This window comes from Eurosta solidaginis, chromosome 5 (assembly GCF_040869045.1).
Source record: "Eurosta solidaginis isolate ZX-2024a chromosome 5, ASM4086904v1, whole genome shotgun sequence".
Lineage (NCBI taxonomy): Eukaryota > Metazoa > Arthropoda > Insecta > Diptera > Tephritidae > Eurosta > Eurosta solidaginis.
Genome location: NC_090323.1, coordinates 121,948,536 through 121,975,142, shown reverse-complemented (window position 1 = coordinate 121,975,142; position 26,607 = coordinate 121,948,536). Strand labels below are relative to the sequence as shown.

General features: G+C 38.8%; 2 protein-coding genes across 2 annotated transcripts; one reads left to right on the top strand and one right to left on the bottom strand.

Annotated features, from left to right (window-relative positions):
* The first annotated feature begins 17,258 nt into the window (after positions 1-17,258).
* LOC137233605 (uncharacterized) lies at positions 17,259-18,748 on the top strand. Its single transcript, XM_067756739.1, has 3 exons — positions 17,259-17,574; positions 17,636-17,776; positions 18,419-18,748. The coding sequence occupies exons 1-3, from the start codon at positions 17,296-17,298 to the stop codon at positions 18,746-18,748; spliced, it is 750 nt and encodes a 249-aa protein (XP_067612840.1). The 5' UTR covers positions 17,259-17,295.
* Positions 18,749-23,020: 4,272 nt separating this feature from the next.
* Positions 23,021-26,607, bottom strand: LOC137252013 (uncharacterized). The gene is made up of 3 exons (XM_067787138.1): positions 24,896-26,607; positions 24,569-24,822; positions 23,021-24,501 (listed from the first exon to the last, which is right to left on the bottom strand). Exons 1-3 carry the CDS (start codon positions 24,989-24,991, stop codon positions 23,919-23,921), a joined length of 933 nt encoding a protein of 310 aa, XP_067643239.1. The 5' UTR covers positions 24,992-26,607; the 3' UTR covers positions 23,021-23,918.

Below are 26,607 nucleotides of genomic sequence, written 5' to 3'. Positions count from 1 at the left end.
AGAAACTTTTCGCAATTTCTACCCCATTTTAATAGCTAGAAGCTTCAAATTTCACCAAATGCGTACGTGTATAGTATATATTGTTGTCTGAAAAAATCATTGAGATCGGTGGTATATATAGTATATATCTCATACAACCGATTGTTCAGATAAGAAACTTTGCGAAATTTCTGCCTTTTAACAGCTAGAAGCTTCAAATTTCACCAAATGCTTACTTTTATAGCATATATTGTTGCCTGAAAAAATCATAGAGATCGGTGGTACATATATTATATACCCCATATAAACTGTATTTTTTTGCCCCTTTTTACGGCTAGAAGCTTCAAAATTCATAAAATTTCATCAAATAGTTACGTTTACGTCATATATTGTTGAAATACGTGATTCGTAGTCATAGTTTTTACACGCAGACGACAAAAAACCTGAAACTTTGCACCCTCACACAAAGTACCTACCTATTTTTTATTTTATATTTATCTTAAAAATCGTTTAGGTATGTAGATTTGTTCACTATATATTTCTTATCTTATACATCCGATTATTCGGAGATTACGAATGGGATAAGATAATTGTTCAGCCCCATTCATGAAAGGTATGAAGTCTTCGGCACAGCCGAAAACAGTCCCGTCCTTACTTGTTTATTTTATATTTATCTTAAAAATCGTTTAGGTATGTAGATTTGTTCACTATATATTTCTTATCTTATACATCCGATTATTCGGAGATTACGAATGGGATAAGATTATTGTTCAGCCCCATTCATGAAAGGTATGAAGTCTTCGGCACAGCCGAAGACAGTCCCGTCCTTACTTGTTTTTAGTTCGGTTTGCTATAAAAGCGTGTTCTTTTAGTTTTTTTTAAACTATTATTTATTTTTAATTATTTAGTTCAAGTAATTTTAAAAGTTTTAGTCGAGAGTGATGAAACCTCGAAACGCCAGCAGTCCATGGATGAATAAAACCCCATCGCACCGAAGGGAGGCTGGACGCGGTCTTTCGCCGAAATTGCCAAGGGTCGGCAGATCATTGGCATTATAGACGAGAGCAGCGAAGATGGCAGGATCCCGAAACAACAGTGGAGGTGGATCGAGGCCGCGCTCGCTACCGTGGCCGTTAAGGTTAAAAAGACAACCCTGGCCCACCGCCATCTTACACCGATGCAGGGTGGTGCCAGGACAATTTCAAGCTAATTGCCTGTGACGACACCAGGTCGTTCAACCTTTATAGGGCCGCCGTCACGCTGATAGGGGTGGTATATCCGGGCGCGCGCCTCAAGGTAGTGGAGGCGCGTGATATCCACTCACGACCAAGGGCTGGAGCCTGGTTTCCAGTGACGCCAACGGACCCAGTTGACATCCTGGAGCTGCTCCAGGAGTACAACCCGCCACAGGTTTGGAAGTCAACCCGGATAAAACCGAGCTTGTTCTCTTCACGGGGAGGTACAAAGTACCAAATCTTACACCGCCAAGAACGTTCTTAGCGTTTAGCGATCAAGTCAAGTATTTGGGAGTCATTCTGGGTAGGAAGCTATTATCGAGTGACAATATAGTGGAGCGATCCAAGAAGCCAGCAGCAGAGCTGTTCACCTGCAAGAGGGCAATTGGCACCTCCTGGGGATTCTCTCTAAGGTGACCTACTGTATTTACACAGCCATTGTGCGCCCGATTCTTCTTTATGGTGCCTTGGTCTGGTGGCCTACAATAGCTAAAAGTACCTATCTTAAAATGCTTCAAAAGGTGCAACGGAGTTCGGAGCTCTGCATTACCGGGGCTCCACTCCAGATTCCGTTACATACATACATGGATACATAGATACATAATTAGATACAGGCCAAGCTAATAAAAGCGCGTTAAAAAGGGCTCCAGTATGCTCTTTCGTAGATGGGCCATGCATCCACTTCTATCATTAATAAAGGAATGCGTTTTTCGCATTATGTGCAAGGTTTCAAATCTATGGCCATTTGGTGTGGTCACAAGTTCAATTGACCTTATGTCCGTAACTTTATGTGACCCCACCGTCACATTATTGCATTGTCATCGAGCCTTGATATGTGCGCAAAGCTTCAATCAAACTTATGGCCATAAAAGTGGTAATAAGGCCAATTGACCTTATGGCCGTTGACCTTATGTCACCACGCCATCACATTAAGGCATTGTCATCGAGCCTTGATACGTTTGCAAAGTTTCAATCAAACCTATGGCCATTCAAAGTGGTAATAAGGCCAATTGACCTTATGGCCGTTGACCTTATGTCACCACACCATCACATTAATGCATTGTCATCGGCCCTTGATACGTGTGCAAAGTTTCATCAAACTTATGGCCATTCAAAGTGGTAATAAGGCCAATTGACCTTATGGCCGATGACCTTATGTCACCACAACATCCCAATAATGCATTGTCATCGAGCCGTGATACGTGTGCAAAGTTTCAATCAAACTTATGGCCATTCAAAGTGCTAATAAGGCCAATTGACCTTATGGCCGTTGACCTTGTGTCACCACACCATCACATTAATGCATTGTCTTCGGTCCTTGATACGTATGCAAAGTTTCAAATTAATCAGACTTCTAGAAACCGGTGAAAATTAAGCTCAAAGATTCCGTTACATAGATACAGGCCAAGCTATTAAAAGCGTGTTAAAAAAGGGCTCCAGTATGCTCCTTCGTAGATGAGCCATGCATCCAATTCTATCATTAATAAAGGAATGCGTTTTTTGCATTATTTGCAAGGTTTCAAATCTATGGCCATTTGGGGTGGTCATAAGTTCAAATGACCTTATGTCCGTTAACCTTATGTCACCCCGTCATCACATTATTGCATTGTCATCGAGCCTTGATACGTGTGCAAAGTTTCAATCAAACTTATGGCCATTCAAAGTGGTAATAAGGCCAATTGACCTTATGGCGGTTGACCTTATGTCACCACACCATCACATTAATGCATTGTCATCGAACCTTGATACGTGTGCAAAGTTTCAATCAAACTTATGGCCATTCAAAGTGGTAATAAGGCCAATTGACCTTATGGCCGTTGACCTTATGTCACCACACCATCAAATTAATGCATTGTCATCGAGCCTTGATATGTGTGTAAGGTTTCAGTCAAACTTATGGCCATTCAAAGTGGTAATAAGGCCAATTGACCTTATGTCCTTTGACCTTATGTCACCACACCATCACATTAATGCATTGTCGTAGGTCCTTGATACGAATGCAAAGTTTCAAATTAATCAGACTTCTAGAAACCATTGAAAATTAAGCTCAAAGATTCCATTACATACAGGCCAAGCTAATAAAAGCGTGTTAAAAATTAAAAAGTTTACAAACGGCGATGGTTACCAGGACATGTTTCTTAATTTCTTTTCTCCATCAGCTAGCTTCCCGGGAGCTGAGTATTGAACTCGAAATCTCCAACATTCATACTTTATACTTGATAAAATAGTGAACAGTGGAAGAGTGCTTATAAAAGCAATGCTATAAAAAAACCCCAATGTTATTAAGACCTTAGGTTAGGTGGTAGCTGCCCTAATAAGCGGAGCTCACTTGGACAACATGAAGGTCCTTTGTGATACCACATGCAATAAAATAACGGTAACGTAGATATAGCTACCTAGAGAATCGTTGGTTAGCAACGATAAAGCTCCGAATGATACCAATCTCAACTTTGGATAGATCCTCGGGAGATCCAAGTGAGTCGCGATCGAATTACTTGCGCCTAGTTCTGGCTAAAGCTGGGCAATCAAGCATAAAGTGATTTGGTGAATCCACCTCATCATAAAGCTGCAGCAGGATGGAGTTTCCAGTATATTGAGACGTACCGCATGGATACCCATGGGACAGCGCCCTGTCAGAACCCCAATGAACATTGATAGGTGAGCCTTAAAGAACCCAATTATTTCAGCAGACCTCCTGCGATCCACTTTCGGCCAGAAATATCTTGCTACCCTGCAAGACGTGGTGTACGCCCAACTTTTGCTGATCCGACTCGAGGCACAGCTATGGAGGAGCAATCCACAGGTGGCCAGTGGACTCCCGAAATCCCTACAGCCATCTTCATCCGGTTAAGTTGTACCGATGCGGGCCAAGAGATCCACTTGACAGTTACCCGGGATATCACTATGGCCCGGGACCCAGATAATCTTAATTATAAAATAATTCGATGCAATCGCAAGCGAGGTCAGGCACTACCAGACCACTCTCGATCGCACTGTAGTGGAGCTCAAGGCCTTGATAGCCGCTGGCTATCAGAGTAGATGTTAAATTCCCTAACCGTAGTAGCACTGGATAGCATTTCATCCACCGCATCCTTATTCGCAGCAACTTCCGCTTGGAAGTTGTGATTTTGGAATTGGTGATTTTGGAACAGGCCACTATAGGTAAGTGGCAACAATGGGGAAACCATGTTTGTATGTAGGTGAAACATTTGAGCAACGCGACTACAGAGTTTTCCGAATTTTGAGTTGAGGGGTTACATAATAGGATTGTGTCTTTGAATTTCAAATTAGAGCACTTACATGATTGGTCCAACAGATGGTGCGCTTTTGTGCACGAAAGTAAATTTCGATAGTTATTTATTTATTTATTTCAAAGTAAATCTAGGACAAATTAAAATATCCTTACAAACTATTTACAAATTATTAGCTTAAATATTATCTACCATATCAAATCATTTAGTAGAAGTTTAAACTTTGATTTATTTACTGAAAAATCAATTTCCCTGGCATTAGTAAGATTGAATTCCTTCAATGTCCTAGCAATAGGCGAATTGGTGACATACATATGTCGTTCTGGCTTTATCCAATAAAAAATATCATGATTTCGAAGTGTTCTAGATGGTATATTGAAGCGAATACGCTCCAAAAGAAACGAAAAGTCAATCGTGCCCCCTATAAAATCATAAATAAATGTCAGCGCTAGAATAGATCTTCTACTATCCAAGGACTTCAGTCTTATAAGTAGACATCTAGAGTAGTAAGATGGTAAAGGATTCTGAAAACGTAATGAACGGAGCCCAACACGCAAAAATTTTTTCTGGATCATTTCAAGTCGCTGTATATGACAAGCGTGGTATGATCTCCAAACGAAAGAAGCATATTCCAATTTACACCGTATAAGCGATGTATATAGTAGCTTTAATGTATGTGGATCATGGAAATCCGAGCTAAAGGGGCGAATGAACGCAAGCATTGAATATGACTTAGCAATAACACAGTTAAGTTGACTCTGAAAGAGAAATTTAGCATCGAAGACAACTCCAAGATCTGATATTTCATCAACAGTTTTCAAAACAGAAACACCGATGTGATACGAGGTGTTAATACCACAACGGAATTTTGAAAATGAGATGTGAAAGCACTTATTAATATTTAAATGTAAACAATTCCTACTAGACCAATCTATTACTCTGTCAAAATCTGACTGCAGCCGTAGGGAATATGCCTGATTTGTGACTGATTTAAAAATTTTCAAATCATCTGCGTACAACAAAAATTCGAGTAAATGTGGCAATGACGTATGTCATTAATACAAATGCCGAATAAGAGAGGTCATAGGACACTTCCTTGAGGAACACCAGAGGTCGCGGTAAAAGAACGAGAACTGACACCATCGACCACAACAGTACAAGTCCGATCCGCCAGGTAAGACTTCACCCATGAAAGAATATTGGACTGAAATCCCAGATCAGCAAGTTTTAAAAGTAGTAATTTATGGCTAACTTTATCGAAGGCCTTAGCAAAATCAGTGTAGATGGTATCTACTTGTGCTCTATTATTAAAGATAGAGAGACAATATTCAGTAAAAACAGCAAGATTAGTCACAGTCGACCTACCGGACATAAAACCATGCTGGTTGGGTGAAATAATACTTTTTACCGCAAACGATATATTTTCCTTAATTTTAATCTCGAAAAGTTTCGATATTGTGGAAAGTTTTGATATTGGGCGGTAGTTGGCAATATTGCTCTTATTGCCACTCTTTAAAATAGGAGTAATGGAAGTTACTTTGCAGGCATTAATAAAATCTCCCCGCTTTAGAGATTTATTGAAAATTAATAAGACGCATAAACATTTGCAACAGTATTTTTTAGCAAAAATGAACACAGTCCATTCACATCAGATTGTTTTGAGGACTTTAACACCGAAATTCCCCGAATAACATCATCAAGTGATATGGAAAGTTCACCAAAATTAACATCAGTATGCTCAACCACTTCAGGCAAAACAGTATCAGACACAAAGTTTGAGCTGAAGAAATCTGCAAAAAGATTGACGGCATCAGTAAGAGATTATGCAGAGGTTTCATTAAAAAAACATGAGATGGGATGCTAGGGCATGACTTTTTAGCTCTAACGTAGCATCAGAAAGATTTCGGATTCGACTTAATGTCGCATTCAAATTTCTCAACATATTTTTTATGAAGCCGATTTCTTAGGGATTTAAATTGCTTTGAATAATATACATATTTTTTCTTAAAAGCAGGCGAGTTAGACAGTTTGTGTTTTTTTTTAAGGAATTTGTGTCGTAAATTCTTAATTTTTTTAACTCCTTCGTATACCAAGGAATTTTATGGCAATTTTTCCGCATTCGAGGGATAAACCTACTATAAATTTGGTTGACTATACTTTTGAAATTATCAAAGCACTCACTAACACCAACACCAAAGAATATACTATCCCAATCAATTATGCTTATTTTGGCGTTGATAGCATCAAAGTCACAGTTTCTAAAATTATAGTTTCCTGAGTTCATACCTAATCGAATTTTTTTAAACTCATAAAATTCTAACTTCAAAACTAGTGGAACATGATGTAAGCCAGGGCAAGAGAGAGGATCAAGACATTCGGAGAGTGAAAAAGTAATGTTATCACTAATAAAAATTAGATCCAACGTCCTAGACAAGTTAATTATAAAGGTGTTTGCCTGGGAATTATTCGCGTTCAATAAGTTATCAACAACATATGTTTCAGAAAAACTATTAACGTTATTCGGATACAAGACTGAACTATCATCCACGGCTGCCCAGCCTACATTCTCTAAGTTGAAATCACCTAAAATACAAACATTATTCTCATGTCTCTTAGATACTAAATCTACAATATTATCTACATGCGCCATGTACACATGATCTTCACTTCCTGGCGGAATGTATGAGGCACATACAAAGAGAGGCAAAGAGCCATATATGCAAACACATAGTTGATCCAACAGTGAGTCTCCATTCTGCAGCGATATAAGTGGCGAACCATATTTCCTTTGAACGGTGATGAAAATACCACCACCCCGAGTAGCGCCAGTTTTTATCGAGTCGCGGTCTTTGCGATAGACATTGTATAGGATAGGATCAAAAAATTCGGAGTCATAAAATTCACTATTAAGCCAGGTTTCAACAAAAACTAGAGCATCATAATTCAAATCTTAAGTGAATTCATAAATCTTCTTAGATTTAGTTCTAAGCCCCAATGAATTTTCATAATAAATACTAAGAGGCCTGTCATAGGCTTGTGGTGTTACGGAACTTGTTGCGCTGAACCATTCCTTTGAAAAAACTGGAATACTTTATCATAAATTGATCCAGTTACGCCCAGTTTGAAAGTAATTTTCCTAAGGTCAGACAACTCAGTACCTTTTCTTACTAGTTTATCGCATTTCAAATAAATCTTGTTTATGCCAGCATACTTCGAAACGTAGTTCACAATATCTTCTTCAGTTACACTCGGTTGGAAAGATGAGACATTCAACCATTTAAGCTTAGCGGTAACACCTAATTCTACATTATTGCTCACTCCAAAAGCTAATGGCTTATGTAGATTTATCCGAGAACTCTTTACTTTCGGTTTAGACCCGGGGACTCTGCTTGGGTTAGGAGAGATTGTTCGAATTTGCAAAAAACCCTTTCTATTAATTATAAACAAATAGAGTAATATTTGTTAACAAAAATAGTCCTATGCACTGCGGCTGATCCATACGAATCGATTCATATAACTTTTATATGATTTTACGTATGCTAAGTATGCGAAACAGCCTGTCAATTAATTGTATGAAAAATTTTTAAGCGTATTAATATATAGATTAGGGTTTTTTTTTTTGGTACAAAAATATTCAAACAAGTGGCAGCTGCGAGCATTTATAGTTTTAAAATGGGAAAAGGCCGCCATAATGCCGGTTGTCGTTTTGACCTAAACCCAAAAACACTTTAGGGACGTTTTTTTTTTGTTTAATATACAATGTGAAATTTTCCGATTCAGTAAAGTTTCATTTAAATAATAATAAACTGAATTGAAATAAAAGTATATATAATAAAATTGTTGCCGCGCCATCTACATGTAAAAATTATACTTGAATTTTCCACTCTCACTGTGGCAAGTTCACGTCATCTGTCTTTACAATCTTAATAGATACATACATTTTCAATCGCGGCTAATACTCAAAAGAAGTGACAGACAATTTTTTATATACTTAAAACATTAAATTTGTAAAGATCAAAATTTTACATTATACAATAAAAAGAACAAAAATTACAAAAGGAAACACGTTTGTATCCACATGAGTTGGGAAGTGTACAGCGCCACAAATCGGCGCGACCGCATAAAGCGAGGAATCTGAACGTCTCCGGCCGCGCCCAAATCGAGCGGCATCCGGCTCGCCACGCGTACACGAGTACACCGGCTCGAAAATTTGTCCTTCGAGCGGGATCATCAAGTGCTGTGGGTTCGGCCACATCTATCCTATTCGTTCCCATTCCTTAAATTTCAATTCCATTAATTTCTATTAAAATTGTCAAGTTGCGTTGTGATTTGGATTTACAAGTACACATACCAATTTCACTACATAACCTACAATTCGGGAATCGACTCGCGTTAAGTCTCCCGTGCCGCCTCAATCAGATGATACGAATTTAAACGAATAGCTTTTGCGCGGACAAGTTAAGAAGCGTAGTTCGATCAAAGGTATGCTAACACTATTTTCAGAATTTGTGACCTCATTTGAGGGCGCACAATTAACAAGTAAACAATTATCCGAAATTAATTTGCGAATCGAATCAGCCATGTCACTGCTGAACGAATTCAATTCGATTCAAACCTTAATTGAAGAAGTAACCCCCCAAAGCGGTTAAATGCAACTTTCAATCGTTGGTTAAGCTACCTACAATTTATCTGCCGTCGTTAACGGGTCGAATGGAGATTGGCTTGAATTTCGTGACACTTTTCATTCAATGATACATAACTCTAGCCAATTACATATATAACATGCAAAAATGTCCTTATTTGCGGTCATCGTTAACCGGCACGACAGCACAAGTAATCAAATCAGTGGAGTTACGAACGATAACTATTTGATTGCTTGGGATTTGCTCACTAATCGGTTCAATAGCACAAAATTACTAGTACACAATCACGTTAAGTCTTTATGTTCAACACAACCTTTAAAAAAGAGTCTTCTACAAGCATTAGGAACTTAGTCGACATCGTTCTTAAGAATCTCCGTGCATTAAATACCCTTGGGGAGCCAACAGACCAGGGGGTACATTACTTAAGCTGGAGACATTGGTGCTTTATCGGTAACCGTATCGGTAAACTTTTAACAGCTGATTCGACCAACCTTATGAGAATCAATGCAATCGATTATTGGTGCCGCTAAAGTCGTAACCGTATCGTAGCCAACCAATTGGGTTTTGGTTTACCGTCGTAACGATAAACAGCTGATTACGTTAGGGATACGGATACAGCGATACGACATACGGCACCAATGACTCCGGCTTTATATATATAACGAGCCGGACACGTGCGCATCTTGCGCAACCAATATAAAAGTCTCTTATCAAATATCAACAGAAATCAGCTGTTCTATCAATCAATTAAAACTTGCAACGTACGTTGCCATCTGACGTATGGCAACAACTGCCGATAATGCAGTGCCAATATTCACAATAGTGCCATAGTACAAATAGATTTCTTTGTGTGCTCACAATCGTCTATTTTAACAATTTATTTTAATAAAATATAGCTAAAGAAAAGCACTACTACCAAAATTGCCCAAAGCTCACTAATACCCCGAATCTCCATCTTTACAACCAAAACTTTATTTATAGATTTGGATTCAAAATAAAAGCAAAAAAGGGGCCCGTACATAAAAACAGCAATTAGAAATAATATATATGATCGTTACGAAGCTAGACAGCCAGGGCTCGAATCGTAACATCCGTGATCGTATAACTCGTCACGTAAAAACATGATTTTTGGATTACGACATACGTGAACGTACGACTTCAATTGTAATTTTGGATCGCAACATACGTGACGAGTGACTGAACGTACACGTTACGTTCCAATTTCATTCGATCACAAACCGGCATTCGTATACATACAAATTTCATGAAAAATGTAAGTAAATTGTTGAAATATATGAATAAATAAAATATAATAACACATTTCAAACTCCTATTATTAACAAAGGTCGAATTCAAACAAACTAAATCCAATCCAAAAGGAAATAATGGCGGATTTCATGGCGACACACCCAGGGCTGCGAAGAATAATCTTCCAAACTCTGGAAACGCCAGAATTACCTCCAATAGACCTTGGGAGGAACTTTCTAATAGATTAAATGCTGAAGGGCCACCAGTTAAGGATGCAAAGATGTGGAGGAAGGTATATACAGCCGTTATTATATCTTTTGATGCTTGAAAATAATACACTTGTTTTTATTTCATTTCAAGCCTTTGCTGATCAGAAGTATCAAGCAAAAAAGAAGCTTTCCTTCAACAAACAGTCAAAGAAAAAGACGGGTGGAGGACCCTATCAGGAAAAAACAATAACTGCCACCGAGGAGGCTATCATTGAGGCGGCTGGCCTTGAGATTTGTGTAGCAGGTGATGAAAATATAATTGCGTATGGCAAAGCTCGAGCAACGCTGACTTCATCAAAAAACAGCGATGACGAATCACTAAGTCGTTTGCCAGGTTCATCAACTGCTCCACCCGCCGCCATTGTTGATAGAACGCCGCGATCAAAAACGCCCCGTAAAAAAGTTCAAGCGGACAAAAAATGGCCTTACTGCAAGAAAATTTAAAAACCGTGTCCGATTTTCAAAGGGGGTGGGACGAAAAGCTGGACGTTCAGGAACCGTAGTTCCTGCAAATTAAAGAAGAAAAATATCGCAGGCAAAAAGAGGCAAGTCAGATCGACTTGCAAATAAAGATACTGGAATTGGAGACGCTGCAAATTAAAGCGAGAAGACCTCATTAATTTTTTTTAGAATATTTATTATTATATGCATATTTAGGTATAAGAAACTGACTGTGAAGTCTCTTTATTTTTTTAGTTTTTAAGATAGAAAATGTAATGTAACTTAACTTTGGTACAAATTACTTTTGTTAAATAAAATAGAACGATTGAGAAGGCACGTGTTTTTATATATTTCGTGTCTAGAACAATCTTTAATAATATGTATATTCAAGTGTGTACAATAATAAAGTGGTTGTGCAGTAATATGTATATATAGGAATGTGTATTGTGAATCGATTGTATGTGTGTTCCTGAACCGATGATAAGTGTGTTCCTGACATCCCTCCTTTTCAGCGGTACCTTGCGGATGTCTTAATTACACGTCCAGAGCGAGTGTGTGGTGAATGATTGAGGCTAGCTGCACCCTGTGATGTAGCGGGCGTGGAAGGTTAAGCTTCACGAGGCACGTCATCTGGCGAACACTGTTGTGTTGTGGTTTCTGTAGGTGGCTGTGTTGGATTCGAAGAACTTTGGTTTTTTGGTTCAACAGTAGGACGATCTGTGGACGAGTTAGGATCAACGTCGAGGGATGAAGTAGCTGGCTTAAGATGCCATGTGTTTCTCTGTATATGGCGCCATCCTCGGTTTGTACTCTGTACGAGCGGTGTCCTTCTGGTCTCACTATATAAGCTGGAACCCAGTTATTATGGCTTTGTCTAAGAAGTACTTTCTCTTGCGTTGTGTATTCTCTACTCTGTTTTTATTTCTATCTGCTGTTTCTTTCTCACCTTCCTTAAGTTTTGTTAGTTTTTTGCTTACGTTTTTTATTATTTTTGGATTGAGTAGCTTTTCATTGGTAGATAATAGCGTTCTGGTTCTTCTGTTCATTAACCGTTGAACTGGATACCCTAGGTCCATGCGTGGAGTATTCCGATGATGTAGCAGCGCTAGCTGTATGCCCGTGTTGTCTTCGAGGCACTTTTTCATCAGGTTTTTTGCCTCTTATACATAGCGTTCGGCTAGACCATTTGAACGTGGAAAATGAGGGCTCGAAATTCTATGTTCAAAGTTCCATTCTTTCTGAAAAGCCCTGAAATCGCTGCAATCAATTTATTTACCACCATCTGATAATAGTGCTTCCGGGATGCCGAAGGTAGCAAACCATGTCTTAAGTTCTTTAATGACGTTGAAGCTGGCGATATTGTTTAGTTGTTTAAAGTCAAATTATCCTGAGTAGCTGTCTGCAATGAGGATATAATCCTTTCCTCTTAAGTGGAAGATGTCCGAAGCGACAATACTCCATGGCCGTTTCGGTGCTGCTTGTAAATTTATTTGTTCCATCTGATTATCTTTTTGTATTTTGCTGCATGCACTGCAAGTTTTTATGTACTCAGTTAATCCTTTGGTCATTGTTGGCCAGAATACATTGTCTCGGGCCAGTTTTAGCGTCCCTTGTATTCCTTTACGACTAAGATGGCAATGTTTCATTACTAATGGCACCATTGAGTTTGGTACCAATACTATGTGATCTTTAAAAATTATGTCCTCGTAAACGCTGAGAGCCTCTCTGTAGTACCAATATTTTTTGAGATTTACCGGCACTTTATTGATGGTCTCTGGCCATCCTTTTAATATGGTTGACTTTAAATCATTAAGTTCTTTACTTTTTGTGGTCTCTGCTTTAAGTTCGTCTTTCCGCGTTTTCGTGAATGGTACAATAGCACATATTTGTAAATTTTCTGTATTTAAATCTTCACTATCTAAGTTTTCTCAGTCTCTACTCAGTAAATCTGCTACATACAATTCCGTCTCTTTTGTATAAGTGTCTTTTGGATTATAAGGCAGGATTTGATACATGATTCTTTGCAATCTCGGTGGTGCATCTGTAATTGGCTTTTTAAATATTGTCTCAAGGGGCTTATGGTCAGATTCAATCGCTAAATCTTTGCAACCCCAAGTGTACATGTGAAATTTTTTGCATGCAACTAGAATGGCGTTTGCTTCTTTTTATACTCAGTTGAGCAGAGCTCACAGAGTATATTAACTTTGATTGGATAACGGTTGGTTGTACAGGTATAAAGAAATCGATATAGATATAGACTTTCATATATCAAAATCATCAGTATCGAAAAAAAATTCGATTGAGCCATGTCCGTCCGTCCGTCCGTCCGTCTGTCCGTTAACACGATAACTTGAGTAAATTTTGAGTTATCTTGATGAAATTTGGTATATAGGTTCCTGGGCACTCATCTCAGATCGCTATTTAAAATGAACGATATCGGACAATAACCACGCCCACTTTTTCGATATCGAAAATTTCGATGAAACTTGGTAGGTGAGTTGAACTTATGACGCAGAATGGAAGACTAGTAAAATTTCGGACAATGGGCGTGGCACCGCCCACTTTTAAAAGAAGGTAATTTAGAAGTTTTGCAAGCTGTAATTTGGCAGTCGTTGAAGATATCATGATGAAATTTGGCAGGAACGTTACACTTATTGCTATATGTCTGTTTAATAAAACTTAGCAAAATCGGAGAACGACCACGCCCACTTTTAAACAAATTTTTTTTTTAAATTCAAATTTTAAAAGAAAAGTTAACATCTTTACAGTATATAAGTAAATTATGTCAACATTCAACTCCAGTAATGTTATGTTGCAACAAAATACAAAAATAAAAGAAAATTTCAAAATGGGCGTGGCTCCGCCCTTTTTCATTTAATTTGTCTAGGATACTTTTAATGCCATAAGTCGAACAAAAATTTACCAATCCTTGTGAAATTTGGTAGAGGCTTAGATTCTAGGACGATAACTGTTTTCTGTGAAAAAGGGCGAAATCGGTTGAAGCCACACCCAGTTTTTATACACAGTCGACCGTCTGTCCTTCCGCTCGGCCGTTAACACGATAACTTGAGCAAAAATCGATATATCTTTACTAAACTCAGTTCACGTACTTATCTGAACTCACTTCGTATTGGTGTAAAAAATGGCCGAAGTCCGACTATGACCACGCCCACTTTTTCGATATCGAAAATTACGAAAAATTAAAAAAAATTGTATAATTATATACCAAATACGAAAAAAGGGATGAAACATGGTAATTGTATTGGTCTATTGACGCAAATTATAACTTTAGAAAAAAAATTGGTAAAATGGGTGTAACACCTACCATATTAAGTAGAAGAAAATGAAAAAGTTTTGCAGGGCGAAATCAAAAGCCCTTGAAATCTTGGAAGGAATACTGTTCGTGCATATATAAATAAATTAGCGGTACCCGACAGATGATGTTCTGGATCACCCTGGTCCACATTTGGTCCATATCTCGAAAACGCCTTCACATATACAACTAACGGCCACTCCCTTTTAAAACCCTCATTAATACCTTTAATTTGATACCCATATCGTACAAACACATTCTAGAGTCACCCCTGGTCCACCTTTATGGCGATATCTCGAAAAGGCGTCCACATATAGAACTAAGGCCCACTTTTTTTCAAATACTCATTAACACCTTTCATTTGATACCCATATCGTACAAAAAAATTCTAGGGTCACCCCTGGCTCACCTTTATGGCGATATCTCAAAAAGGTATCCACCTATAGAACTAAGGTCGACTCCCTTTTAAAATACTCATTAACACCTTTCATTTGATACCCATATCGTACAAAAAAATTCTAGAGTCACCCCTGGTCCACCTTTAGGGCGATATCTTGAAAAGGCGTCCACCTATAGAACTAAGGCCCACGCCCTTTTAAAATACTCATTAACACCTTTCATTTGATACCCATATTGTACAAACAAATTCTAGAGTCACCCCTGGTCCACCTTTATGGCGATATCTCGAAAAGGCGTCCACCTATAGAACTAGGGCCCACGCCCTTTTAAAATACTCATTAACACCTTTCATTTGATACCCATATTGTACAAACGCATTCTAGAGTCAACCCTGGTCCACGTTTATGGCGATATCCCGAAAAGGCGTCCACCCATAGAACTAAGGCCCACTCCCTTTTAAAACACTTATTAACACCTTTCGTTTGATACCCATATTGTACAAACGCATTCTAGAGTCAAACCTCGTCCACTTTTATAACGATATACCGAAAAGGCGTCCACCTATAGAACTATGGTCCACTCCCTTTTAGAATACTCATTAACACCATTCACCTTGATACCCATATTGCACAAACATATTCTAGAGTCACCTCTGGTGCACCTTTATGGCGATATCTCGAAATGGCGTCCACCTATAGAACTAAGGCCCACTCTCTTTTAAAATACTCATTAACACCTTTCATTTGATACCCATATCGTACAAACAAATTCTACAGCCAACCCTGATCCGCCTTCATGGCGATATCCCTAAATGGCGTCCACCTATAGAACTATGGCCCACTCCCTCATAAATTACTATTTAATACCTTTCATTTGATACACATGTCATACAAACACATTCCAGAATTACCCTCGGTTCATTTTCCTACATGGTTATTTTCCCTTGTGTTGTCACCATAGCTCTCAACTGAGTATGTAATGTTCGGTTAGACCCGAACTTAACCTTCCTTACTTGTTCTAATTGGCTTCTGTTTTTGTATTAGTACTCCGCCACATGCATAACTACTGGCATCTACTGACAGCAAAATTGGCGCTTTAGTTTCATAATACCCTAGTACTGGTGGATTCTGCAACAGATTTTTTAATTTATTGAATGCTTCATTCTGTTGCGTATCCCACACCCACTCAACATCTTTTCGCAATAATTGTCTTAGTGGTTGGGTGATATCTGCCAAATTTTTTATAAATCTCGACACGTATGTTACCATACCATTGCAACTCTTTCACGTTTTCCGGTTGCTTAATTTTCGTTATAATTTCTATTTTTCGGGATCAGGTTTTACCCCTTCAGCGGAGACTATATGTCCCCGAAACTTTACTTCTTGTGTATTAAAACCGCATTTTTCTTTATTAAGCTTAAGGCCTGCTTTTCTGAATTTGTCAAGTACCTCTTGAGTGGTCCTCTCTAGTTCTAGTTTGCTGGTGGCATGCAAGAGAACATCATCCATAGACACCTCCGCGTTCTTTACGTCCGCTATCAACGAACTCATTACTTGCTGGAAAACTTCCGGAGCCGATGCTAAGCCAAATGGCATTCTTAAGCAAGAGTATCTTCCGAATGGGGTACTGAATGTCAGATATTCTGAAGTACGGGGTGTTACTTGCAGTTGCCAAAAGCCTTTTTTACAATCGAGTAGCGTGAACCACTTAGAGCCGTGGATGCGGGCTGTAATTTCTTCTAACGTAGTAAGTGGATAATAACGTCTTTTGAGATTTTTATTTATCTCCGATGGATCTAAACAGAGTCTAATTTTATTATTATTTTTTTTACTACGACCATGGGTGACACAGCCGGTGTCGGCTTGGTTATGGGTTTAATTATTTTTTGCGCTACCATACTGTCAAGCTCATCTTTAACCTGCTGTCTAATAGTATGCGGGATTTTTCGCGCAGGGCATATGCTTAGTTTTGGATTTTCTATTAAGTCTATGTCGTATTTGTATTGCTTAAGGCAACCAATTCCTTCAAACTAGTTTTCATCAACAGTTAAAGTTTCAATACGCTTCACTAATTTCAAATTTCTCACATGTTGACTTACCAAGCACTGTTGTAACATCCGCTTTGACAACTAAAGTCTCGTTTTCATTACGGAATATATGTTTTCAAATGTTGCCAAAATAATGAAAACGGGTTGCCAAATAGTGTCAGTTGCGTTTGCAGTCAGGTTTGACAGCTCACTGTCAAACAAAATTGCATCCAAGTGAAAACGACCAAGTTTCAGTTTGCCAGCGCAGTTGGCAACGTTTGACACACAAAACAGATTTTCCAACATGCTGGCAAATCTGTCATTAGTGCACAGATAATTTCACAAGAAAGGTAAATTTTATAAAATTTGTAGAAAATGTTTATACTTATATTAATTTGTTGAATTTTAGTTTAGAGTTTATAGTTAAAATGGAGAGCGATATGGGCGGGTTAACTTCAAATTATACAACTTTCCTTCACCCACCCAGCGATATGGACGGGTTAACTTCCAGTTGTACAACTTTCCTTCACCCAGTCGGAACCACGGAAAAAAAGAAGCGTGTGCGCAAACTAACAGAGAAATGGACAGCGAAGCAAACTGAGAAGCTGGTCCAAGAAGTAGAGGTAAGGGACGGTACCTGGAATTTTCTGTCGCCTCAATACAGGGACAGGAATTTGAGGGAGGCTCAATGGCAAGAAGTGGCAGATATCTTACAGATGGCGCGATCTGAGGTATCTGCCAAATGGAACAGCCTGCGCTGCTCTTTCCGCGTAAGTTCTTTTTTTTCTTTATAAATATATATGTAATTGCTAAATCTAACATTTATAATAGGCGGCCTTTAACAGAAAACATAAGAGCAAAAGTGGACAAGGTGCGGTACGAGCATATGCAGTAAATCCGCTATACAACTCCCTCAAGTTCCTGGAGCCGTCGCTGCAAATTGAGGCCAACACAACGTCCAATCTTCCAAGTGTAAGTATATATGTATTTATAAACATACAGATACTTATATATGTATGTAAATGTATACACATATCTTTTTCATAACGATCGACATGATTTAAGGGGTCAGTGCTGTTTGCCAAAAAACGCTCAAGAATTTCTTGATCGTTTTCTTGCGAATAACATTTAGCTCTTTAACAAAAGAAATAAAATAATCAGGGGATTCGTTTATACGCTTATATTCGTCGTAAAGCACAAGTGGTCTAACTCGAATTTTCGTTGTTTTAGATAGGCATGGTACTGCGTATGGAAAAATATGCTCACTTTTACTGTCGCATTAACGGGGTACCTCCTAGCTCCCATAGTCACGCCATAAATAGCAGAACTAATTTATGTTGCCAGTGCTTGTTGTTGTGTGTTGTAAAACTCGTATATGTATATCTAATTTTTCATACAAGTTTACATTACATTATACAAGCTTTTCGAGGCATATATAAGAAATGAAACGAATACCCTGAATATATTCTGCGAAAAAGCTATTTTTAACCGTTGTTCAAACAAATTATGAGATAGGGTGATTTTGAAATTTTTTTTGAAATAGGGTAATCTTCCACTCAGGCGCATTTTTTTTAATAATTAGCGGTTATTTAACATGTACCTATTGATTTATAGAAATGTCCATCGCAGCAGAGTTCACCTGCTTCCCAGGGTGACACAGACGGTTCTGAGGACTGCGATGACTCGATGTCAACACCGTCAACATCCCGAGGATCAGTGTCACGACGTCGCGCTAAAAAAGATGACGATGGTTTATCCGAGGTAATGGAACGAGCATTAGAGACAATGTCAACGGCCGCAAAAGCTGATGCTTGGGATGACCTGGGCAATTTTGTGGCATCAAATGACCGTGAATGGTCAACTGAACTCCCTCAACTGGGAAAGGAATTCAAGGCTGAGTTGTATGAGCTGGTATTAAAATACCAGAACAAATTTGCACGGTAAGAGCAAATGCAATAATATTGATAAAATGTTAATTTCTCTTTTTCTTTTTTTAGCAAAGAATAATGCCGTCGTAATTTTTACAATTAAAAAAAAAAAATAAATGTAAGGCGCGATAACCTCCGAAGAGATCTAAGGCCGAGCTTCTCTTCCAATTTGCGTCGTGCTCCTCTTGATTTTTCCCTACAAATTGGCCGGACGGGACCTACATGTTTTATGCCGACTCCGAACGGCATCTGCAAGGCAGATGAGTTTTCACTGAGAGCTTTTCATGGCAGAAATACAATCGGAGCGCTTGCCAGACACTGCCGAGGGGCGACCCCGCTTAGAAAAATTTTCTTCTAATTGAAAAATCTTATTTCTAAAATTTTGATGTTGCTTTGCCCGGGAGTTGAACCCAGGGCATACGGAGTGATAGGCGGAGCACGCTACCATCACACCACGGTGGCAATTTTTTTTTCTGACGTCTTTGGGTAAAAAAACTTAAGATCGAAAAAAGAATTATCAAAAATTAGGGAAGCGAGCGATCTCCTTGTAAGTTACACATTATTATACAAGAATTGAATGGGCTGCAAAACTTCATATTCGAAAAAATTCTGAAAATTGTTATGCAAATTTTGAAAAAAGAAATTTAGTTGCATCTAAGTAGACTTTTGTGGAACACTGTATACAGTGAACTGAAGTAAACTGGGACAAAACTTAAAATGGTTTCATTCGTAACATATGTACCTACATTTTTGTATATTTTCATTTAAAATATAGTGAAATTTTTTTTCGTCGAGGGTGTTAAGCAATTTCTTTCATACAACACAAAAAAAAAAAATAAAGTTTTTACGAAAATTATTAAATACACATAAATTACTATGTTAACATTTTCCATTTTGTCCAAATGAAATGTGTGTTTTTATTTTTATTTATTTCAATCCAAATGAAATGTATCTTATTTATCTTAATATATACATACCTATTTACCACCCCTGTGAATAGCGTAAATGTAAAAAGCAAAGACTTAAACAGTACAAAATGTTATTTAAAAAAAATGTATATTAAACTGACACCTTTATTGATGTTAATGACAAGCAAAGACTGAATTTTAAAAAAATGTTAGTACGTAAGCCATTTTTTGTTTATTCAAAGACTTAAAAACTACAAAACGTATATTAAACTGAACAGCTTTATTGAACTTAATAATAAGCAAAGACTGAATCAAAAAAAAATTTGAATACGCAAGCCACTTTTTATTTGTACATATCGCTCGTTTCATAGAAAATTGATGTAATCCAAAATTTAAATTTTTTGAGATTTTATGATACCCCGAAACAGCCTGGTGGTCCGATTATACTCAGAGATTAGAATACTCAAAAGTTCAAAAATGGCGGTCATAGCTATCTTTGAATCTCATTTTTATAATGAAGCTTTATGAAGAAATAAAACATTGTTTGCGTTTTCCCAAAAAAATATAATTACAAATAATTTCTATCCTATTTTTTCAACTGTCAATAACTTTTGACCGATTCTCATGATTTTTCTTTGAAATTTTCGTTATTACCTTTACTTTTATATAAATTTATAAACAATTGCATAGTTTAAAAAAAAAATTTGTAGTATTTAGTAAAAAAGTATGACTTTTTTTCAAAAATTAATTTCTCAAAAAGGGTTATTTCTTTTTTGTTTAAACTTTTTCTGTATCGAGTGAGTAGTTTATGTTACAACTTGGGTAAATATCCATTGGCCAAAGCTCGTTGTTTTCGAAATATGAATTTTTGAATATTAATCTTTTTTCCAATATATTAATGCATTACATATCAGCATACAAGGCGATCAATGCCAAATGCTTAAAACTAATTAAAATATCATATTTATTATTCAAAACAATCATTTGTTGTTATTTTTCAGAATTAAAGTGATTTTGTAACACGACATGGCAAAAGCTCTTGTGACGGTATTGGAGGTTTAGTGAAATATTTTGTCTCATACATACAATCTCCGTAGTAGAGTCGGGAGCAATGCCGAGCTTCAGCCCCTGCCCCCGTCTTCTTCCCCCTCTTTGCCACCAGCAATTGTGTAGATCAGGGAAACAGACTCTTAGTCCCTGCCTCCCTTTGCACCGTTTACCAGCATAGAATATATACGTTTGCGACATCCGCCCAACGCAGCTCCTGCCATGGACGGTGCCACTTTCCTAGATGTTCTGGTCTCCGCGACGGCAACCCCCCGACGGGTTTCATTGCGCCATGTTGCCAGGTCGCAAACCCCAATCTACCGGGAACCCCAATGCTTGCCCAAGGACGCCCAGTCCCAGGCCACAACAGCAGTTGCGTCCTGGCCTTCCTCAACCCAGGCGTAGTCACCCGTCACTTACTCCCAGAGTGGCGACGTCTCCCCCTATGCACTTCAGAATTCTGCAGTTAAACTGTAATGGATTAACTGGGAAGATCACGGAGATAGTCGATTTCATGAAGCGGCACAACATCCGCATTGCTGAGATTCAAGAGACTAAACTCACAGCAAGATCTGCACTGCAAACCTGTTCTGGGTATAATGTCCACAGAAAAGATCGCATGAGCCGAAATGGAGGCGGCCTCACGTTTATCATACATCACTTTGTGCAATATCATATATTTGATCCTGGCATCGACCGCAGGGACAATGTCCTAGAACGTCAAGGCCTATCTGTCCGGTCAGGCGATGCAAAATTAGAAATCATCAACATCTACATCCCTCCTGTCACCTGTTGCCCCAGTGGATACCGCCCTGATATCAGCGTCGTACTCAAGGGATATAAACCAACGCATCAGATTGCTTGTGGATGAACATAAGCGGGCGAAATGGGAGGAGCACCTAAGAGGTTGTAACCTCTCTACCGGTGTGGGTAAACTTTGGTCCACCGTAAAGTCCCTATCGAATCCGTCTAAGCACAATGACAAAATTACCATCGCCTTTGGCGATAAAGTGCTGTCGGATGCGAAAAAATGCGCGAGCGCTTTCTGCCGACAATATATAATGCATTCTACGGTCGGCAAAGATAGACGGAGTGCCAACAGATGCGCACATAAACATATATTCAGCGCGTCTCCAATTACCATCACCGCCAGAGAGGTTGAGGACGCCATCGGTCATGCTAAACCATCCAAAGCAGTGGGCCCAGACGGCATAGCCATGCTTAAGGATGCTCAAAAGCCTGGGGAAAGAGGATTTCAAATATTTAGCACATGCCTTCAACCTGTCTCCTTCCACCTTTGTCATTCCCGAAAAATGGAAAATGGCCAAGGTGTTGCAGCTACTAAAGCCTGGGAAACCAGCTAACATAGGAGAGTCATATCGCCTGATATCTCTCCTATCGCCAGTAGCCAAACCGCTTGAAGCCATTTTGCTCCCCTACTTCAAAGCAAATTTGCAGCTAGCCTGTCATCAGCATGGCTTCATGAAACTCCATAGCACCACCACCGCGCTAAATGCCATCAGCACCCAGACAAATTGCGGTTTAAATCAAAACCCCCACCATAGAACAGTACTCGTTGCGCTAGATCTATCAAAAGCTTTTGATACGGCACATTACTGCAAGACCTGGAAGAGTCTACCCTTCCTCCATGTCTTAAAAGGTGGGCCGCAAATTATCTGGGTGGTCGGCAGGCATCGGTTCAATTTAGAAATCAAACATCAAAACCAAGAAGAATTAAACAAGGGATGCCACAGGGTGATGTTCTATACGCCGATAACTGCACAATAATGGCCACAGGCCCAGGCCCACAGATCGATGAGCTTTGCAATAGAATAAACGACTACCTCCTTGATCTCTCCAGTTTTTTCGTCTCGCGAAACCTGGCATTCTCACCGACTAAATCCTCCGCGACCTTATTTACAACGTGGACATCCCAAATGTCGACCATTTCGAACATCAACGTCGATGGCACTACGCTACCGACTGTCCTACATTTTGGTGAGCATGCAGCCGCAATTGTGCCGAAAATCCAGAGCCGTAATAAAATCCTCAAATCCCTTGCTGGCAGTACTTGGGGAAAAGACAAAGAAACGCTCATTACCACATACAAAACAATTGGCCAGCAAATTGCATGCTACGCGTCCCCTATACGATCGCCAAGCCTAAAAATTACCCACTGGAAGAAGCTACATGCCTGCCAAAATTCTGCTCTCAGAACCGCCACATTAAAAAAAAAATCACAGTTTCTGTATTGGGTCATGAAGCATATTTTCATAAAAATTAGTTAACATAATAAATAAACTCGAAGCTCGTGTTGAGAGGGTTTCGGAAAATTTATTTGTTTTTTTTATCCTTACAAAAACAAATAGTTTTTTAGTGTGACTTTTTTATTTGACATCCGATTGATATGGCAAAATGTTTACCTTGAGAGCCAATTTCGGTAATAGTCTAGTTGAGGGGTCGACTGCTAATACGCAACCAAAAATATCGAGAGAGCTGTCAGTCGACGTGTCTTGATATCAGTATTAATAATCCGAAGGCGAAAAATCAAAATATTAACTCGTTCAAAAGATATTAACGAAAAACCGAAAAAAGACCCTCGGATACCTCCGAAACCGGGGGTCGGATCCATAGTATTTTTGCGCAGAACACCTTTCTGCGTTGGCGGCCTTCGGCCGCGCTTATAAAAAATAACCCTGGGCTACGCCATGCCAAGTCCGGGTGTGTGGTATAACCGTGGCTACCGCCACGGTGATGCACAATTTTTTTTGGTGGGTACAACACAACAACAACCTCATGAAAATCGCCAACTTCAACTGCAAATATCTCCGGACAGAGATAAAATATTTCTTTTCCGCCTTCGGATTATTGTTCCCGAGATTAATACGCGTCTTTTGACACCTCTCTCGCTATTTTTGGTAGCGTATTAGCAGTCGAACCCTCAACTAGACTATTACCCCAATTTCTTCTAATGTCCTTTTGAGCTCGGAAGTCGTTTTCACATAGTTGTGTCAGATACCGAGTTGTAGACCCTTAAAATATTATTTTTCTTTCATCAAACAGAGGTATAAAAATATTCACCAAACATAAAAAATATTGGAACTTCTTTGTTTAAAAACTTTGTCAAATAATTCAAAAATAACATTGCCATGAATTTCAAAGCACTTTAATTTGACGAACAAAAAGAATATTTTGAGGAACAACCCGGTCTATTGCACACTTGCTTCTAAACTACCAAAATGAGTCATGTAGTATTGTTCTGTTGTATTGCCAGGCAACTTCACCATGAGGTGTCATGAAGTACTCCATAAATTGTTCACGCACATTTACTGCATTGCTTGCTGGCCTACCTAAAGTACTGCTTGGCCGAATTGATGGGAGCATTCCGCTTTCTCCAAGCTCCATTCGCCAATTACCTTGAACAGCAACACCATTTGTCTCACTATCTACGTCAGATGTTCTCACATATACTGATTTGCGGCTTAAAAGAAAATTGTGTAGGACGCAAATGGCCAGAACAATAGCTTTCGCGTATACTGGTTTCACGTCCATTGGCCTTCTCAGAATTCGGTACCGCGATGCAAATATTCCGAACACATTTTCAACTACATTTCTGGCTCGAGATAGCCTATAGTTGAAAATTTTGTGCGACATAACTTGTTCACGATAACAAAAAGGTTTCATTATGTACGTTTTCAAAGGAAAAGCGTCGTCAGCAACAATGACAAAAGGCATTTCATTTCCTTCATGTGGAAGTGGCTTCGGTGGTGGAAAATTAATTGTATTTTCAGCAAGTGCAGTAGAAAGTGGATATCTGTGTATTTTGGAATAAGAGTTAATGATTATTTACACTAAATTTCAAGATTTTGTAGCAGAATTACCTACCAAATACACCACCATCAGATTCACGGCCATATGCTCCAACTTCTACAAACAAAAATTTGTAGTCGGCGTCCACTAGAGCCATGAGAACAATGCTGTTGAATTTTTTATAATTGAAGTACTCAGAGCCGCAGTTTGCAGGTGCCTGAATAGCTACATGCTTCCCATCAAGTGTCCCACAGCAATTAGGGAAATTCCACCGCTGTTCAAAACGTTGAGCAATTTCTGTCCATTCTTCATGACTGCTGGGAACCTTGACGAAATATAACCACCATTAATATATGTGTAGATTTCTGACTGATTAAAGAAATCACATGAATACTCACTTCTAAAAAATCGTCTTTCAAAGCTTCATAAATAGCACGACATGTCTCACGTATTGCATGACAGATGGTAGTTTTTCCCAACAGGAAAACAGTCATCAGGCTGGAAAAGCTATCTCCTGTTGCCAAGTAACTTAAAGTTACTGCCAACTTCTACCCTACCGAGATGGCATCCCGGAACTTCGTATTAGATTTGTAAACGTATGGGGTTATGCGCTCCACCAGAAAGTCAAAGTCCTCCAGAGTCATCCTCAAAAAATTTTTACACCATTTTGGATCTAGCACGAACAGCTTAGAACGCAATGTAGCGTAGAACCCACATGTTCCTCCATTCCGAAGCCCTGGCCTAACCCACCACTGCTTCCGCTTCCTTAGCTGGTGCCGCTTTCTTCTCCATGCCCTTAGGCTTGTCACAAAACAAAGAGTCGCAGCAGCTATCGCCATTTGTTTATTTTTCAGCATTTTTTTGTTAAAATTAATTATTTGATCGACTTTTACAAAATTTAATTCACTCTCGCACTCCACTTTTATTTTTGTCTTTTGTTCAAAAGAATGCAACAGCTGATGGGCTGTCAAAAATATTTACTTAACGTTTGACAACAGTGGTGAAAACTGGATGTCAATCGACTGACACCAGAATTTGATGACAGTCTTTAACACACACTGCTATATCGACTTCATGCCAGTTTTTTATATGTAATGAAAACACATTTGACACCAAATCGCCATGGTGACAGTTAAGTCAGTATTTGATGTCAGTGATTTTGACATAATGAAAACCAGCCTTAAGTATTTTATGGGTACCTCTTGTTTTTTAATAAGCGTGTCTATGACCACTTCACCCAGTACGGGGATTCTATGGTTTGAAAACGATGTTAATTGCTTTGTTGGCGATGGACTGATGTGAACGTCTATTTTCTTTATTATTTCGTAGTTTAACACGTTGCACTGGCTACCTGTGTCAAGCTTAAACTTTACCATTACGTTTTTGGCCAGCGTAGCTTTTTCATACCAGTCTTCGACGCACACATTGTCTAAATCCGCACCTACCGTAGACACTAAAAAACTGTAATCGTTGCTTTCTCGGTCTTGGACCAGTTCGTTGACCGTTTTGCTTTTGCAACATTTGGTAAGGTGGCCTTTTCTTTTGCATTTTTGGCAAACCTTTTTGAAGGCCGGACAGTTACGGCGACCGTGCGTGGTATCACTCCTATTGCAGTGGAAGGGTTCATCTTTTTTGTTAGTTTCTTTGATGTCTCTTTTATTTTGCTTTTTGTTCCACGTAACGGCGTCAACTGTGGCCGCTTGCTTCATTGTTGTTACCTGCATCTTAACATTCTCTGCAGAGTGACATATATCTATTGCTTTTTCCAGGGTTAATTTACTTTCCGCTAGTAGTTTTTCTCTTGTTGTGTCATTTGTTATACCCACTACTATTCTGTCGCGAATTAAAGTGTCTTCTAACGTCCCGTAACCACAATTTTTAATTTTGCTTCTTAGATCTGTAACGAATTCATCAAATGTTTGACACTCCTTTTGTACGAAGGTGTTGAATACATATCTTTCGTACGTTTCGTTGATTTGGGGTGTAAAATATTATGTAAATCGCATTTTGATTGTGCTGACCCTTTTTTTATCACTTTCTGTTAAATTAAAAGTATTGTAAATTACTGCTGCGTCGTTTCCTACCGACGACATGAATACTGCGACTTGCA